The 17,341-nt window shown below is 40.9% G+C and overlaps 1 protein-coding gene across 1 annotated transcript in view; it reads left to right on the top strand.

Annotated features, from left to right (window-relative positions):
- Nucleotides 1–3,953: 3,953 nt before the first annotated feature.
- Nucleotides 3,954–17,341, top strand: part of Mia2 (MIA SH3 domain ER export factor 2) — a 70,057-nt gene continuing 56,669 nt past the window's right edge. The window contains exons 1-4 of the mRNA XM_057782203.1: nt 3,954–4,070; nt 9,035–9,168; nt 11,833–11,919; nt 15,415–16,759. Of these exons, the coding sequence (XP_057638186.1) occupies nt 3,956–4,070; nt 9,035–9,168; nt 11,833–11,919; nt 15,415–16,759 (1,681 nt within the window). The 5' untranslated portion in view covers nt 3,954–3,955. The remainder of the gene's footprint in view (nt 4,071–9,034; nt 9,169–11,832; nt 11,920–15,414; nt 16,760–17,341) is intronic.

Genomic DNA, 17,341 nt, shown 5'->3' with positions numbered 1-17,341 from the left:
TAGAATTACATTGTGGACTTCAGCAACACAAAACACACAAGGAAATCAGAGTGACTAGCACAAATGATAGACTGAAACATGTATGTTTACTTTTTTTTTCTTGGTCTGTATCTTATGGTTTCTAAGACTGGGCCTTCTAGAGAAGCAGATGCTGAGAATAGATTTGGGGCTCAAGGGATTAATTTCCTCAAAAGAAAGGGGGAGAAAGCAGAAAAGCACCAAAGACATCAAATCACAACTCTTAGTCAGCAGGAAGCACTGGATGAAAAATAACCTTGCTCTTTCCTATCTTGTTTATCCCCTGAGACACTGGAACACCAAGGAGGAGTAATCTTGGGTAAGGTGACTCCCCGCAGTGAAGGCAGACTTTGACATCCAGCCTGCTGGAGACTGTCAGCTGACTGGACTCAGAGCAGCTGGGCAGATAGTCCTACCTTCCACACAAGCTTCACACCCAGTTATTCCTGGCCTTTTTTCTTACTGTGTGCCTGCTGACCTTGGGGACTTTATACAAAGGCTCTGGTCTCATGCCTGGACCTTGGTACAGCTCTACAGCTTTATTCAGTTCTGTATTCTAAGGTGTTCCTCGATGAACTTATCTTATACGTTGCCAGAGAGACAGGCAGATGGTTTAAGGAAATACATTTTCACTTTAGGAAATTTGAGACATTAGAAAGGAGGCAATATTGTATAGAGTTGGCAATAATGCCACTACTTTAAGAATCAAACACTCATGTTTTGATGGAAAGGCTGCTCTGTGCTTTTTTCTGGAGGATATGATGTATGACTTTAACAATCCAGTCTTCAGCTTTGTACAGTAGGCTTTCTTATCTCCAATGGCTGCATTTTGTTACCATGACATCTTCCTTAGTGTTGACTTTGTAGATGAATATAGATACATTTAATCTACACACTGCGTCAGCTGTTAGGTAATATCTAAATTGATGTAGCTGTTATTTATAGTAATTAATTTCTTTCCTTTTCCTTCCTTCCTTCCTTCCTTCCTTCCTTCCTTCCTTCCTTCCTTCCTTCCTTCCTTCCTTCCTTCCTTCCTTCCTTCCTTTTTCTTCAAGACAGAATTTCTTTGTGTAGCCTGTACTGTCCTGGAACTCATTCTGTAGACCAGGCCAGCCTTGAACTCACAGAGATCCACCTGCTTCTGCCTCCTGAGTGCCGGAATTAACGGAGTATGCCACAACCACCTGGCTACATTTTCTTTTATCTTTAAATCTTGATCTGAACAGACTTTGTGGAGTCAGTTCTTTTCTTTCACCTATATTACACTCAGTATTAAACTCAGCTCAGCAGGTTTGCAGGACAGACACCTCACCCACTAAGTCATCTATTTCATCTACCTATTTATTACTACTTTGGAGCATCATTAATTCTGAGTTTAATTCATGAGGTCTTTAGTACTGAATATAAATGATGACACTTAAAATTGTTATTATCTCAATTTATTATTGGTTCTAATTTTTAAAGTTTTATTTTTATTGTTGTACTACTGCCCAGCTTATTTTTATTATTTTTAATTATGTGTCTATATGTGGATTTGTGCACATGAGGTGCAGGTACCAGAGGTGATAGATCTCTCAGGACACTGGGAACTCAACTTGGGTCCTTTGCAAGAGCATAAGTGCTCCCTTGGTGGTGGTGGAACACACCTTTAATCCTAGCACATGGGAGGTAGAGGCAGGAGAATCTTTGTGAGTTTGAGGCCAGCCTGGTCTACAGAGCAAGTTCCAAGACAGGCACCAAAGCTACGTAGAGAAACCCTGTCTTAAAAAAACTAACCAAACAAACAAAAAGAATACAAGTGCTCTTCCCAGACGTGCTGCCCCTGAAGCTTCTAGTGTGGCTTTTTTTTTTTTTTTTCTTTCCAGACAGGGTTTCTCTGTAGCTTTTTGGTTCCTGTCCTGGAACTAGCTCTTCTAGACCAGGCTGGCCTCGAACTCACAGACATCCGCCTGCCTCTGCCTCCTGAGTGCTGGGATTAAAGGTGTGCGCCACCACCGCCCGGCTAGTGTGGCTTTGATAAAATAAATTGTGCAAATACCTTCACACCAAACCACTCTCTCTCACTGATGCAGGGTCTTTCCCTGGAACTTTTTCTGTAGATCTGTTTGGTTTGGAATTCACAGAGATCCTGCCTCCCTGGAGTGCTAAGATTAAAGGCATGTGCTATCACACCTGGCCCCGAAGAGCTGATTTTTATTTCAATGTCATTAATAATGATAATTTTGGACTTATGAAATTGGTCAAGAACCTAATCTACACCGTGTGTGTGTGTGTGTGTGTGTACGTGCAGTTATGGAATGCTCTGTTGCAAGCCGACTGACTGACCCTCTTGTGTAAACAAACCAGCAGGCAATTGTATTTCTGTCCTTTTAGGACTTGGAAAGCAAAGGTCCTTTAGCTCGTCGGGGGTGATGGATATGTGTCATTTCTGTCTGGCACTAGAATTGGACTCGGGGACCTTCAGATCTAGTCCCTTAAACAAAATTTCCCAATATAGGACTTTGATCTCTTAAAGCAACAACAGCATTCAAATGACTCAATTTTCATACCTTATTTTTAAATGGCGTATGCTCCCTGGTTTTCACAAAAGAGAGCTATAAAGGAGAACACATTCTGAAACGACATTTCCACCCTGTGGGGAGCAGTGTCGGGGCTCTCCCATCTCTCCCGTCCCCTCCACTCTCAGAGATACACATGTCATTTTAAATGTAGAATAATTCTCCACTTCTGTTTTTGCACAGAAGACAACCTAAGACGCAGTAGATGCTGTGCTGTTTTTTTTGTTTTGTTTTGTTTTTTTACAGTAAATACGTTTAAATTTATCTTTATTCACTGAATGTGGGTGACTTACCTGTCTCTGCTTTGGTTCTTATGCACATATCAGGGTGATAATGTCACCTACCCCAGAGAGCTGATATGAAGTTGAAATCAGATCATGTATCTATGTAAACTACCTAAGTACTTCAGATAATATGTGGATCATAGTAAGTAGTTACTATGTTTTAGCTATTGCTCTAATTATGACTTCATAGTAACACTGAAGATTTTTTTTTACAAATACCCAAATGAAGAGTTTTTCTGATAATCATATTTCAAAATCATACTTTTAACATAAAACCATACTGTTTTTTGTATAGGTATATCCCGTCTTTTTAATGCCACATATACAGCCATTGTTTCTAGTCTAATTTTTACATTTGAAGCTTGTTTTGCAAAGGAGTAAATTCATTTAGATTACGCATTTAATTTTTAAAATTACATTTATTTATTTATTCTCTCTCTCTCTCTCTCTCTCTCTCTCTCTCTCTCTCTCTCTCTCTCTCTCTCTCTCTCTCTCTCTCTCTCTCTCTCTCTCTCTCTGACTGTAGGTCCGACTACCACTTGTGGGAATCGGTTCTGTCCTTCTACCAAGTAGGTCCCATGTAATATCGAACTCAGATTGTCATTCATGGCGAATGCATCTACTGACTGCATTAGTCACCATTTTCTGGCTCTGTGCCTTCTCTTTTGAAGTTAGAATTCGCATGCAGTACACATTTGGTTGTGCTTGTTGACCGCTCTGCCTGAAGACGACGGTAGAGCCTGACTACCTTTTCGTGCCAGCCGAAGAACTGCGCTACTGAACGCAAGGTGCCTTCAGTGAGTCAGTTTCACACGGGCTGCTTTACAAAACCTTAGTCCAACTAAAAATCCCCGTTAATTATTAAGCCCATCCGTATCATCTGGCTAACTGACACTGCAGACTGAGAGACCAAAGAGTGTTAATTCCTGAAGCTGAGCCAGTAACCGACAGGAAAATGTAGCTTCGGAGGAACTGAAAAGTACCCAGCCGTTTCCTCTTGTGCTACCGAAGAGAGTGTCTGCTGCTTAGCTGGCATGTCTGCGACCTAATAAGCATTCTGACGCTTGTTCAGCAGTCCTGGTGTCCTGTGGAAGCATGGCGGAAATCAGTGTTCCAAGAATCCTCCTTCTGCTTATTTCTCTGGCCAGGGTTCTGGAGGGTACAAAGCTGCTGGCGCACCTCAAAAAGTGTGGTGACTTGGAGTGTGAAAGTAAGTTTGCTTTTCCTCTTCACTCTTACATTGAGTTCTAAAAGTCACATTAAATGCTACTGTGGACCTGTGTGATGAAATCAACGTTAATAGTATTGAGAAATCTTTGAATTATAAACTACAGCTTGATATAGAAAAAAAAGGGAATTCTGAAGCAAAACATTTTGTGACAGCGTTAGTATAAATTTAACATAAAAGGCAAAAATAAGACTGGTATAGAAATAGGTCAGAAATGGCATTAATCTATGTGTCAAAAACTAAATAAAAACTAAAAATTTTACTATTTCTTAACGATGATTGAGTAGTTTAAAAAGACATCGGGTGTTTTGGTAATTCGCTCTTTATGAAGCTTCTGCATTTTAGTTTCTATTTCATGATCAACACTTTCTGATTCTCATGAGTTTCTCCAAAAATGTTTTTATTTCAAGTGTCATGATGTAGCTGTCTAAATTGTATCAAATGTTAGTCATTTGTTTTAATTTATTATGCAAAATGCTGAAATAAGTGTTCCAATATATATGATTTATAAGATTCAATATTAAATTCTTTTGAGTTTCTATGATGAGAAATTAACTTATACTTTGTACTTACTTACAAAGTAAGTTGCTTAAGAACTTACGTTTAAAATTTTTATTTTATATATGTGAGTATTTTGCCCACAGGTATTTATGTATTATACAACATATGTGCCTAGTGATCACAGAATCCAAAAGAGGGCATTGGATTCCCAGGCACTTGAATTACAGACAGTTATGAGCTTCCATGTGGGTGCTGGGAACTGGTTCTGGGTCCTCTGCAAGAGCAGTAAGTACTCTTAACCACTCAATCATCTCTCTAGCTCCAAGAACTTATTTTTTTGTCTTCTACATGTTGATGCAAAATAACATTATCCTGCAGAGTATGATGACACACATCTTTAGTCTCAGCACTCAGGAGGCAGAAGCTGGCAGATCTGTAGTCCCAGGCCAGCTTGATCTACATAGTGAGTTCTTTGTCTCAAAATAGAACAACAACAAAAACAGAAAAAGACAATATTGTATGTTCATCTTAGAGTTGCTGAAAATAATTTCTCTTTCCAACATGAAAACTGTTTTTAATTTTGCAAAATATAAATTTAAATACAAAATATAACTATATGTAACAAAACATTTCTAATATATATATATATATATATATATATATATATATATATATATGACCAGGATGGTCTCGAACTCAGAGATCTGCTTGCCTCTGCCTCCCTTGTGCTGGGATTAAAGGTGTGTGCCACCACTACCCAGGTAGTAATATTTTTATGAATAAAAACTTTTGTAACCTTTCTCAGAAGTCATTTGAAACTAATGTTTAGTACATTTTTCTTTCCTTCCTTTCTCCCTCCTTCCATCCCTCCCTCCCTTCCTCTCTTCCTTGCCTTCTTTCTTTTCACCATTTTTGTTGTTGTTGTTTGGTTTTGTCTGTTTTGTTTTGTTTTGAGATAGTCTCTCTACATAGTCCTGGCTGTCCTGGAAATCACTCTGTACACCAGACTGGCCTTAAACTCACAGAGATCTGCCTGCTTTCTGCCTCCCAAGTGCTGGGATTAAAGGGTTTAATTTTTAAAAGAAAGTTATTTTTAAAAGATTTATTATTCATTTTATTTTGCTTGTGAGTGTTGTGTCTGCGCACCACATGCATGCCTGGTGCTGGCAGAGGTCAGAAGAGGCCATGGAAGCCCCTGGCACTGGAGTTACAGATTGTTGTGAACCACCTTGAGGGTGTGGAGCCATCCACTAGAGCACGTGCAGCCTACCAGTGGTCACACCCCTAGAGAAATGACTCCTCCCTCAGAAGCCATGGACTCAGTAGCCCCTCAGCTAGCAGTCCCTCCCTGCTCTGTTCTGGGATGTCAATAGTTTGATCTTGCACAGGTCTTTGGCAGGCAACCACAGCTGCTGTGCATTTGTGAGCGTAACAGCCACATATCCAAAAGTCAGCATTTCAAAATGCAAAATATGATCAATTTAAATATAAACATTTCATAAGTGATATTTTTATGCATTATCCTTTTTTCTTAAGGAAAAGGCATTCAATATGTAGAGAAGTTTTTGACCACAGTACTCTACAATGACAATTCTTTTCCACTTTGTATTATATCAGCACTTTAATATCTTTAGGATTCAATGGAAATTCAAATTCATAGTAATTTATAATGCTATTTTGACTCTTTTTGTTTTGTTTTGTTTCAAGACAGGGTTTCTCTGTAGCTTTGATGCCTGTCCTGGAACTCGCTCTGTAGACCAGGCTGGCCTCAAACTCACAGAGATCCTCATGCCTCTGCCTCCTGAGTGCTGGGATTAAAGACTTGGGCCACAATCGCCCAGCAATATTTTGACTCTGATTGAAGGACTTAATCAGTATGTTTTTAAATTTTACACGTTAGCACCATAATAGTTATATGATGCGTATGTTACCCTAGACACTGGAGGGCTGAATCAAGCATACGTGATTAACTCAGAGTCACTGAGGGCCTCCCGTGTCTCTGGGGGATGTGCTTTAATGCAATGTTTTAAAAGGAAATAAAGTGAAATATAAGCCGGGTGATGGTGGCGCACGCCTTTAATCCCAGCACTCGGGAGGCAGAGACAGGTGGATCTCTGTGAGTTCGAGACCAGCCTGGTCTACAGAGCTAGTTCCAGGACAGGCTCCAAAGCCACAGAGAAACCCTGTCTCGAAAAACTAAAAAAAAAAAAAAAAAAAAAAAGAAAAGAAAAAAAAAGTGAAATATAAGCCATTTCTTCCTCTGTAGAAATATTAATTTTATTTAATAATGGCACAACAGATCAAGGTGACACAATGGTGCCATAAAATTGTGAGGACGGCAGGTAATGCTGGAGTTCAGACTCAGATAGGAAGCAAGATTAGAGCTAAGCAAGAAGAGAGGTGGGGTTTTTTCTGAACTGAGGGAAGATAGATACTTAGGATAAGGAAGGTGATGTTGCAGTTAAAAAAACTCTCAGGGCAGATCCAGCCAACCATAGCTCTATGATCAGCCCCCTAAGCCTTAGCTAAACATTCACTTTTAGAATGAAATGGGCTTGTTTGCCTTATAGATATGCACCTAGGATTTAACAGAATGAAAATGTAATGGCTGGACATGTAGACAGCAGAAAGAAAGTCAGCATCCTGCACACTGAAGAACAATGGTGACTCCCTCTGAGAACAACATATTTGCAAGCTGGAGTCTGTGGACAGGAACAAGAGAGGTTGCTTAAAATAGGGAAGGGCACGGGCTTCAGAGATGGATCTGTAGTTATGAGGGCCTACTGCTCCTGCAGAGGATCTGGGTTTGGTTCCCCGCACCTACATGACTGCTCATAACCATCCATAGATCCAATTCCAGTGGATCTAGTTCCCTCTTTGGCCTTTGTGAACACCAGGCACACATATGGTGCATATACAATCATGCAAGCAAAACACTCAAACACATAAAATGAAATATAGACATCTTTAAGACATAAAACACAATAAGGAAGGGAGAGCCTGTGAGATATTCAGTGGGTAGAGGCGCTTGCTGCCAATTCTGACAGCCTGAGTTTATTGACAGCCGGGACCCACAGGATACCAGAAGTGAACTGACTCCCAAAAGTTGTGCTCTGGCCTCTACACATGCACTATACATGTACACGCTCACATGCACACACATGCGCTCACACGCAAATGTAATTTAAATAAAAAAATGAGTAAGTGGGATTATTGTAAATAATCTTTAATACTGTGCCAAAAAAATCTGGGCTTGAATCTGTGTGTAGTGAAAAGTTTATTTTGGTTTTTGAGATTAGTATTTCAAACTTAATTATTATTATTGTTACTACTACTACTCTTATTATAGAAATAGCCTGTGGTAGTCTGAATGTATTGGCCCCAGAAGCTCATAGGGAGTGGCACTATTGTGGCTTTGTTGGAGTAGGTATGACCTTCCTGGAGAAGTGTGTGACTGTGGGGGCAGGCTTTGAGGTTTCCTATGCTCAAGGTACCACCGAGTGGCACAGACACTTCCTGTTGCCTTTGATCAAGATATAGCCAGCAGGGGCTGTAGAGATGGCTCAGTGGTTAAGAGCATTGCCTGCTCTTCCAAAGGTCCTGAGTTCAACTCCCAGCAACCACATGGTGGCTCACAACCATCTGTAGAGAGGTCTGGTGCCCTCTTCCGGCCTGCAGGCATACACAGAGACGGAATATTGTATACATAACAAATAAATAAAATAAATATAAAAAAAAAACTGCACCTCTATGCCTCGTTAGAGCAGCATTGTTAAAAAAAAAAAAAAAAAAAAAAAAAAAAAAAAAAAAAGATATAGCCAGCATTGTGTCTGCCTGCACACATGGGCTGAACCTCTGAAACTGTAAATGAGTCACCACAGTTAAATGTTTTCCTTATAAGAGTTGCTGTGGTCATCTTGTCTCTCCACGGCAATAGAAACCCTTACTAAGACATAGCCTAAATTCTTGAAATCCTCCTACCTCAGCTTCATGAGTGTTGGGATTACAAGTGTGAACTATCAGGCCCAGCTATCATTTCAACACATAAGGGATGGCCAGGTGGTGGTAGCGCATGCTTTTTATCCCAACACTGGGAAGGCAGAGGCAGGTGGATCTCTGTGAGTTCGAGGCCAGCTTGGTTTACAAGAGCTAGTTCCAGAACAGCCAGGACTGTTACACAGAGAAGCCCTGCCTCAAAAAAAAAAAAAAGAAAAGAAAAGAAAAGAAAAGATAAAAGAAAAGCCTTAAAGGATAGATTGAAGGCGCTGGGAGGAGTCAAGCATGGTGTATATATCTATAATCTCAGCACCTGGGAGAAGCTGAAGCAGAAAGATTTTTAAGCTTGAGGCTAGTATAGGATACATAACAAGACCTTGTCTACAAATAAGTAAATGAGAGGCAGTAACATTTTTAAAGTGTGTGCTTTTCTCTATGTGCCTATGCAGCCTTAATCAGCAGAGTCGTAGCCCTGACAGATCACACAGGACCTGACTGTCGGTACCTGAACTTTACTGAGGGCGAAGAGATATCTGTTTATGTTAAACTTGCAGGAGAGAGAGAAGATCTGTGGGCAGGCAGCGTAAGTATCTAGTTTTAAGAACTGAATGTGGAATAAATGGCCAACTTGCACAAGGATACTCCCTGTTAGTCTATAAAGGAACTCTTATCACTATATAAATATTAAAACCCTCATCATACTTAAGCAAACAAACAAACAAAATATGATTACATGCACCCCTTTAATCCAAGTACTCGGTACAAGGCCAGTCTGATCAACATAGCAAGTTCCAGACCAGCCAGGGCTCAAAAAAAAAAAAAAAAAAAAAAAAAAAAAAATCACATTTAGCGATGGCTCTAAAATTTCTATAAAAAGAAGTTTTTGGGTAGGCAGCTTGAAATGAAGGAATAAAACAGTACTTCAAAATTATCTTTACATAACATAGATTGTTTTAAGCCTAGAATTCATATTTATTTAGAAAGCCTTTAGGAGTACTAACAGATATAATGGCCACCACAACCATCTCTCTGTGCTGTCAGTGACCAAGTTTGAGAAAGACTGAGATGTTAATTGATCAGATTTCAAAGCATGTCTATCTGAAGAGTGAGGGCTGAAGTGTATTGGAGAGGTCAACAGAAAGGGTGATACTCTAGGGAAGAAAGGTATATATATTTTTTATGGACAATAAAAGAATAACTGCGAGACCTTTTATTTTGCCAAACTAAATGCAGCCTAAACTATCTCTAAGGATAATAATGAATGTTTTTGATTGAAAAGATTTGTATCTCTGCTATGTATTATGCTTTTTTGTAATAACGGCATGCTATGATAGATGAGTCTTCTTCCAAGCTCACCAGACGTGACTGGTCTGATAGAGTCCCACAGGGCTCCCATATTGTGTATATATCAGGTTCTTCCCCAGTGCAGTCTCTGTGCTCCCTGTCTGAATGAGCAATGAGTTTCATATAGGCCAGGCCGTCCATAAACTCCCAGTGTAGCTGAGCCTGAATACCAGATCCTCCCGAGTGTCGATGTTGCTGGTGTGCAACACCATACCTGTCTGAAGGCACAGACTGTATCTGAAACTTTCCTCTTCCCACCAGGGGATGTTTAACCAAACCTTACCTTTGCCACTGGCCAGATTTGCCCTGGTCTGCAGCTTCTGGGACTCTTTACTGCTTAGAATGGCTTTAAAATACCCGTTTGTGTGTTTTCAATGCATCACAGAAATCTGATGCAGGTATAAGAAAATGACATAGTATAAGTCATAAGAGGCCAAGAGAACAATCTTTTTTGTTTGTTTACTAAATATGAAAAGGATAATTCTACATAAAACAGTGTTTAATGGGTAAAAGTCTGAGTGAAGTCTCAGTTGCTTTTAGTTTGGTACATTAAATGTTTAGTCTAATTGCTTCTCTGCCTTTTTTTTTTTTTTTTTTTTTTTTTTGGTTTTTCAAGACAGGGTTTCTCTGTGGCTTTGGAGCCTGTCGTGGAACTAGCTCTGTAGACCAGGCTGGTCTCGAACTCACAGAGATCCGCCTGCCTCTGCCTCCCGAGTGCTGGGATTAAAGGCGTGCGCCACCATCGCCCGGCGCTTCTCTGCCTTTTTGCTAACACAAATAGAGATGGAAGTCAGGCTTGCAACCATTAAGGACTCATACTGTGGACTCCTAGGCTGTTTCCAAACAGTCTATGTACTGTGGGATACCTATTGCTCTTACTATGTATTGTAACTAACGAGAGCTAGCAGAGTCATGTTTAATGTGTGATGGTGTTAGATCAATCAGAAGACAGAAAAATATCTGTGAAACCTTAACAGGCGTAAGAGCTGCGAGTGGCTGAGTGATGACTTCACTCTTGGAGGACATCCTACATGTGCTTGAACTGGGTCAAAAGACTCTGTTACCAGGCTAGCCCAGAATAGTCAAAAGGAGCTAAAAGGAACTGCATCCTTCCTCGGGGACACACAGACCTTAACTACCTTGATAGATACATTTGTGGCATTTAAATCCTTTTTTGAATGTAACACATAGAAAACTCCAACTTTGTCACATCCTCCGGAGTCTTCCTTAGCTGTCACCTGAATTGTGACTTTTTGATATCTCAGATAAAAAAAGTGTAAATCTGCAGAACCTGAGAGAAGAAGGTCCTTAGGAAATAAGGGAGGGGCTGGGCTGGAACAATGGCCAGCGGTCAAGACCACTTGCTATATTTCCAGAGGACCTGTGTTTGGTTCCCAGTATCCACATGGCAGCTTACTACTGTCTATAACTCCAGTTCTGGGGGATCTGATGGCCTCTTCTGATTCCCACAGGCACTCCAAGCAAAACATCCATACATATAAAATAAAGATATATAAATCTTAAAAATAAAAGAATGGAGAGAGAGCGAGAATAGTAGGAATATATAGTCCAGTTTCCACGGGGGATTTTCAGTGTGGGTCATTGTGCCCTTAGTATTACTCTGTCCAATAGCAGAAAGCTAAGGCCTCGCTCGTGTTCTCTTTGTTGTTACTGTTTGTTTGGCACTGAGACTTGAATCCAGGGCCCTGAGCACGCTGAGAAAGTACTCCTCCACCAATTACATCCCCAGCCCCCACTCGTGATTTTTAGATGGCATTTGAGAGCCAATTAATGATTTGTGATTTTATGTACTAAAAGTCAAGGTCACAAGGAGAACTGAGGCTCAGTAGTCATGACTGCTTCAATCACTTCTCCTTTATAACTTTGCTCTCCATTTTGATAGAAAGGAAAGGACTTTGGATTTTTCCCCAGAGATGCAGTCCAGATTGAAGAGGTGTTCATATCTGAAGAAGTCGAGATGCCAACTAAGGTGAGTAAACTCATTCTCAGATATTAACTGATTCAAAAGTTTCCTGGAAAAATGGCTTTCTTGGAATTAATGTCATTGGTTGTGTGCCTTCTTTAGTGACTGTAAACAATTATAATTAGTAGTATTAGTATTAGTATTATTTGTTTTTCTACTAATACTAATACTACTAATTGTAAAATAAAAAAAAGAACTTGTTCTTGGCATGGTTTGGGTATATGAATATAATTAGATAAAACAGCACAGTTAAAGACTTTGCTTTCTGAGCAATTAACAGGCAATAGAGTACAATGCTTAGAAAAGTGAATTCTGGAGAGACACAGCATACTCTAAATAAAATATGTAATTAAAAAAACAAAAGAAATCACAAAACGATATTTCAATACATGGATTTGACTTGCCAGTCTAACTCAGATTCCAGGTTTTACCACAAGTAAGGACATGGCGAAATAAGACTGTTTGCTTCCACACTGTCTTTTGTTGGCGCTGGGATTAGCTGTCTACTTCCTGTCGGATACTTGGCCCTGTCACTTCTATCTCTGCTGTATTGTAGCACATTCTCTTCTCTGTATGTCCACTCTTGTAGACCTCTTCCAAGGCATCGTTGTCTCTCTCTGTCACAATTTTATTATTATTGTGCTTAGTGTGCATAATAAGGGGAAGAGTCATTGCCATGGAGCACCTGTGGAGGTCTGAGGACAACTTTGAGGAGTAAGTTCTCACCTTCAGTACTTAAATGGACTTCCAGGATGGGACTGACATCCTCAGGCTGCACAGTAATTGCCTTTATTCACCGAACCATTTCACTGGCCAGGCATCATCACTTCTTGACCCGAATACAGTAGCCTTCTAACTGCTTGACTCTATTTTGCTCCTTTCCTGTTCATTCTTCAAAAAGCAATGGATCTTGTGAAAACAAAAGCAAATGATCAGGTCATGTCATTCCTCTCCTTAAATACCTTCTATGGCTTTCCACTGGCCCTGGCATATAGCTCAGACTCCATCCCTGGCCTCACAGATCTTGATTGTGCCCTGTTTCTGTCTTATGCCCCCCTCCTCCCATAAGCCACACATACCCCTGGATAGACTGGCTTTTGGGTTGTTCTTAGAATGTGTCAACTCTTTCTTAGCCCAGACACTTGAAGGGACTCTCTCTGGGTAGAACACACCACACTGCTTTCTTCTAGCTGGGTTCTTCTTACCCTGTAGGTGCCGGCTTAAATCGTTAGTGCTTCTCAAGAAACTTTTGGAGTATTTTCCTAGACTCCAGTGATGTGGGATTCCTTTCTGTATGCTGTGAATATGCTTTATTACCATTGGTTAGTAAAGAAGCTGCTTTGGGCCTATGGCAGGACAGAATAAAAACAGGTGGTAAATCCGAACAGAAATATATAGAGAGAATAGGTGGAGTCCAAGAGACGCCATGTAACTGCCAAAGGAGAAAGAAACCCCAGAACCTTACCGGTAAACCACAAGCCTCGTGGTAAAATGCAGAATAATAGAAATGGGTTAATTTAAGATGTAAGAGTTAGTTAACCAAAGTCCTGGGCTAATAGGCCAAGCAGAATATAGTTTCTGTGTGATCATTTTGGGTCTGGGCGTCCCAAGAAAGAAACAAGCAGCCTCCGCCTACATTCTAGTGATGCTAAGTCAGTGGATTTGTCTAAACTCAGCAGATTCGGTGCAGTCATTTATGTGCATTTTTGTGAGACATTTATCACTCTATATAGATTGGGGGGATGTTATAATTAGCATGCAATTAAATAAATGGAGCCAGTCATAAGATGACTGAGCCAGTGAAGGAGCTTTGCCACAAAGCCTGATGACCTGAGTTGACCCCTGGGTCCCATGTGAAAGTGTATGGAGACAATCAGCTCTACAAATTTGCCCTTTGACCTCTGCATGGACATCATGGTATACTTGTGCTCAATGTTAGTCATATGTGTGCGGGGGTGTGTGTGTGTGTTTGTGTGCATGTGTGTGTCCTTGTGCCACAGTCCATGTGTGGAGGTTAGAGGTCAACTTGCTGGAGTTGGTTCTGTCCTTCTACTATGTGGGTTTGATGATCAGGCACCTTTACTTGCTGAACAATCCAAATGTGAGAGCCGATGGTAGCAAGAAAGAGAGTGAGCGAGCGAAAGCATGACAGAGCAGGGGCTGAGCCCACCCCTGATAAAGAAGCACTCCTGGGATGATGCGCCCACTCCAGTGACAGTGATAACAGCTTTTTTTTACCCATTCACATTGCCCTCGTGGCCTAATCACTAACGACAAGGGGCCATCTCTTATGATGTTTCCATTAAGTTTCCTGTATATGCTTTTTTTTTTTTTTTTTTTTTTTTGGTTTTTCGAGACAGGGTTTCTCTGTGGTTTTGGAGCCTGTCCTGGAACTAGCTCTTGTATACCAGGCTGGTCTCGAACTCACAGATATCCGCCTGCCTCTGCCTCCCAAGTGCTGGGATTAAAGGCGTGCGCCACCACCGCCCGCTGTATATGCTTTTGAGGAAACACATTTAAGTTATATAGCCCGTGCCCTGAAATCACTGCACAAATGTGTGCATTCACTTAGCACACTCTTACAAGGCGCCGGATTTTGTAGCTACTCCGTGTGTATGCCTTCTCACCAGAACTTATTTGTGGAATATACTCAAAGCATTAATAATCTATGCTTTTCAGCTGTTTGATAACAAATAAAGCATACTGTAAGAGTTCTCATTTAAGTTTATATCATTAGTTCTTGGAAATCAGTTGTGATACATGTATTTGAGATTCAGAGACCTGATTCTAGGTTTTACTCTGGGGTTAAGGTAGTTGTATATTTTTGGGAAAATCATAGTCATCCTTTTACTTTATTTTATTTTTGAAATAGATTTTTTAAAAAAATATTTATTTATTATGTATACAATATTCTGTCTGTGTTGTGTGTATGCCTGCAGGCCAGAAGAGGGCACCAGACCCCATTACAGATGGTTGTGAGCCACCGTGTGGTTGCTGGGAATTGAACTCAGGACCTTTGGAAGAGCAGACAGTGCTCTTAACCTCTGAGCCATCTCTCCAGCCCCTGAAATAGTTTTATTTTTAAACAAAACATTTATTTTTATTTGTTTGTGTGAATGTATGCCACATGTATACAGATGCCCAGGAAGGCAAGAAGAGGGTATTAGATTCCCTGAACTGGCGTTTAGAGGCAGGGAGTGAGAGTCACCTGTTGTAGGTGCTGAAAACTGAGCTCGGGTCCTCTGTAGAGCAATAAGTGCTCTTGTATGATTTTTGTTTTGGTTTGTTTTGCTTTTTTTTTTTTTTCAAGATAGGGTTTCTCTGTGTAGCCCTGGCTATCCTGGAAACCTCTCTGCAGACCAGGCTGGCCTCAGTCTAGAGGTCTGCCTGTCTCTGCCACCTCAGTGCTGGGATTATAGGCGTGAAACAACACACCTGGCTACAGTCTGCTATCTCAAAATGTTTAGGGAGAGGTATTTATGACTTTTTTTTTTCTTTTAGGAATCTGACTTTCTTTGTCTTCTTGGGGAAGGCTACATATTTGGAAGTGAGCATAGTGAGTTGAACAGTGATGGTGATGGAAATATGTACCCATATGAAGAATATGAAGACCAAAACTATAATATATATGAAAGTGATTTTCAGCCAGAACTCGACTTTTATGCAGCTTCTGAAGGGACTTTGTTTGAAGACCAAATTTCAGCATCAGAAACCCGTGAAGAGTTCAAGATTTCCAATGAACATAAGGACTTGAAAGAGGCTGGAAGTGCGGTCAGTGGGGAGCAGGGTTACACTTCCAGCATGGACCATGACTTGCCTGAAATGCAAGGACGGTTTGGACTGGGGAGAGAAGAAGCTGAAGAGCAGACTTTTAAAGCAGATTCTGAACCCACCCAAGAAAGCTCATCTCAAACTAGAGAATTAACAGTGGAGGAGGAGAATGACCCAGAGAAACTAAACAATGGTGAACCCCAAGTGGAGCCTGAGCAAGATCCAGAAGCCCAGTTTGATTCAGAGACACCAGAATTCAGTCCATTCCCAGAGGAACAGTATGAGCTAGTGTCTGAGTCAGAGAACACTCTCAAGCCTCAAGCCACGGGCTGGTTTGGTGGTGGGTTTACAAGTTATTTAGGTTTTGGAGAGGAGGACACAGGACTTGAGTTATTGTCCAAAGAACACAATCCACCATTACAAGATGTTCCCAATTCTGTTTCAGCTGATGAAGAAGCCCCAGCTCCATGTTTTGGAGAGGAGGACACAGGACTTGAGTTATTGTCCAAAGAACAAAATCCACCATTACAAGATGTTCCCAATTCTGTTTCAGCTGGTGAAGAAGCCTCAGCTCCATACAGAGAAGTGTCAGCAGACAAGGAAGATAAGGTCATCAATGACAGCTCAATTCCCAGTCCAAATTGGTTTGACTTTGGTTTTGGTATTCTCGGCTTTGCATATGCCGATGAAGACAAAAGTATTTCAGACAATGGGAAACAGGAAGATGGTGAGGCTGAGAACCACAAACATCCTATAGCAAATGATTTTGACCCCGGAAAGGAACAAGAAAGCAGAATGATAACTGTTGTGGAAACAGAAGATCAGACAGGTAAGGAAAGCGCCTTGGAGAAGACAGATGATGGTTCCGATTCTATGCAGTATCTGAAGAAGTTCTTCTATAACCCTTGGAGCTTCCAGAGTCTGCCAGAGGACACAGAATTACCATTCTCCACACAGATGCTGGATCAGGATAATATCTCTGAAAGTGACAAAACTGAAAAGCTCCCCACTGAAAATTCTGCCTCTGAGAGCGTGGAAGAGCCCATGATGCTGGAGGACACATATAGCCTGTCAGGTTAGTGTGAAAACATTTATATTCGTTAAGATGATTTTAAAAAGACTTTTATTTATTTATTATGTCAGTGTTCTGCCTGCATGTGTGCCTTCAGGCCAGAAGAAGGCACCAGATTTCACTACGGATGCTCGTGAGCCACCATGTGGTTGCTGGGAATTGAACTCAGGACCTCTGGAAGAGCAGTCAGTGCTCTTAACCGTTGAGTCATCTCTCCAGCCCCAAATGGTTAATTTTCTTTTATTTATTTATTTATTTATTTATTTATTTATTTATTTATTTATTTTGTTTTTCGAGACAGGGTTTCTCTGTGGCTTTGGAGCCTGTCCTGGAACTTGCTCTGTAGACCAGGCTGGTCTCGAACTCACAGAGATCTGCCTGCCTCTGCCTCCCGAATGCTGGGATTAAAGGGTGCACCATCACCCGGCCAAATGGTTAATTTTCATAAGTACCAATCAGATAAAAAGGTTCATGTTTGCCCTGTGGAGATGGCTCAGTGGACTAAACACCTGCTGTATAAGCGTGAGGATGAATTTGTATTCTCCCCAAACATGAAGAGCAGGGCAGGCATAGTGGCTGCTTGTA

The sequence above is a fragment of the Chionomys nivalis genome, chromosome 10 (genome assembly GCF_950005125.1).
Source record: "Chionomys nivalis chromosome 10, mChiNiv1.1, whole genome shotgun sequence".
Classification (NCBI taxonomy): Eukaryota; Metazoa; Chordata; class Mammalia; order Rodentia; family Cricetidae; genus Chionomys; species Chionomys nivalis.
The sequence above is the reverse complement of the archived record's forward strand: the minus strand, read 5'-3'. Positions and strand labels throughout refer to the sequence as shown.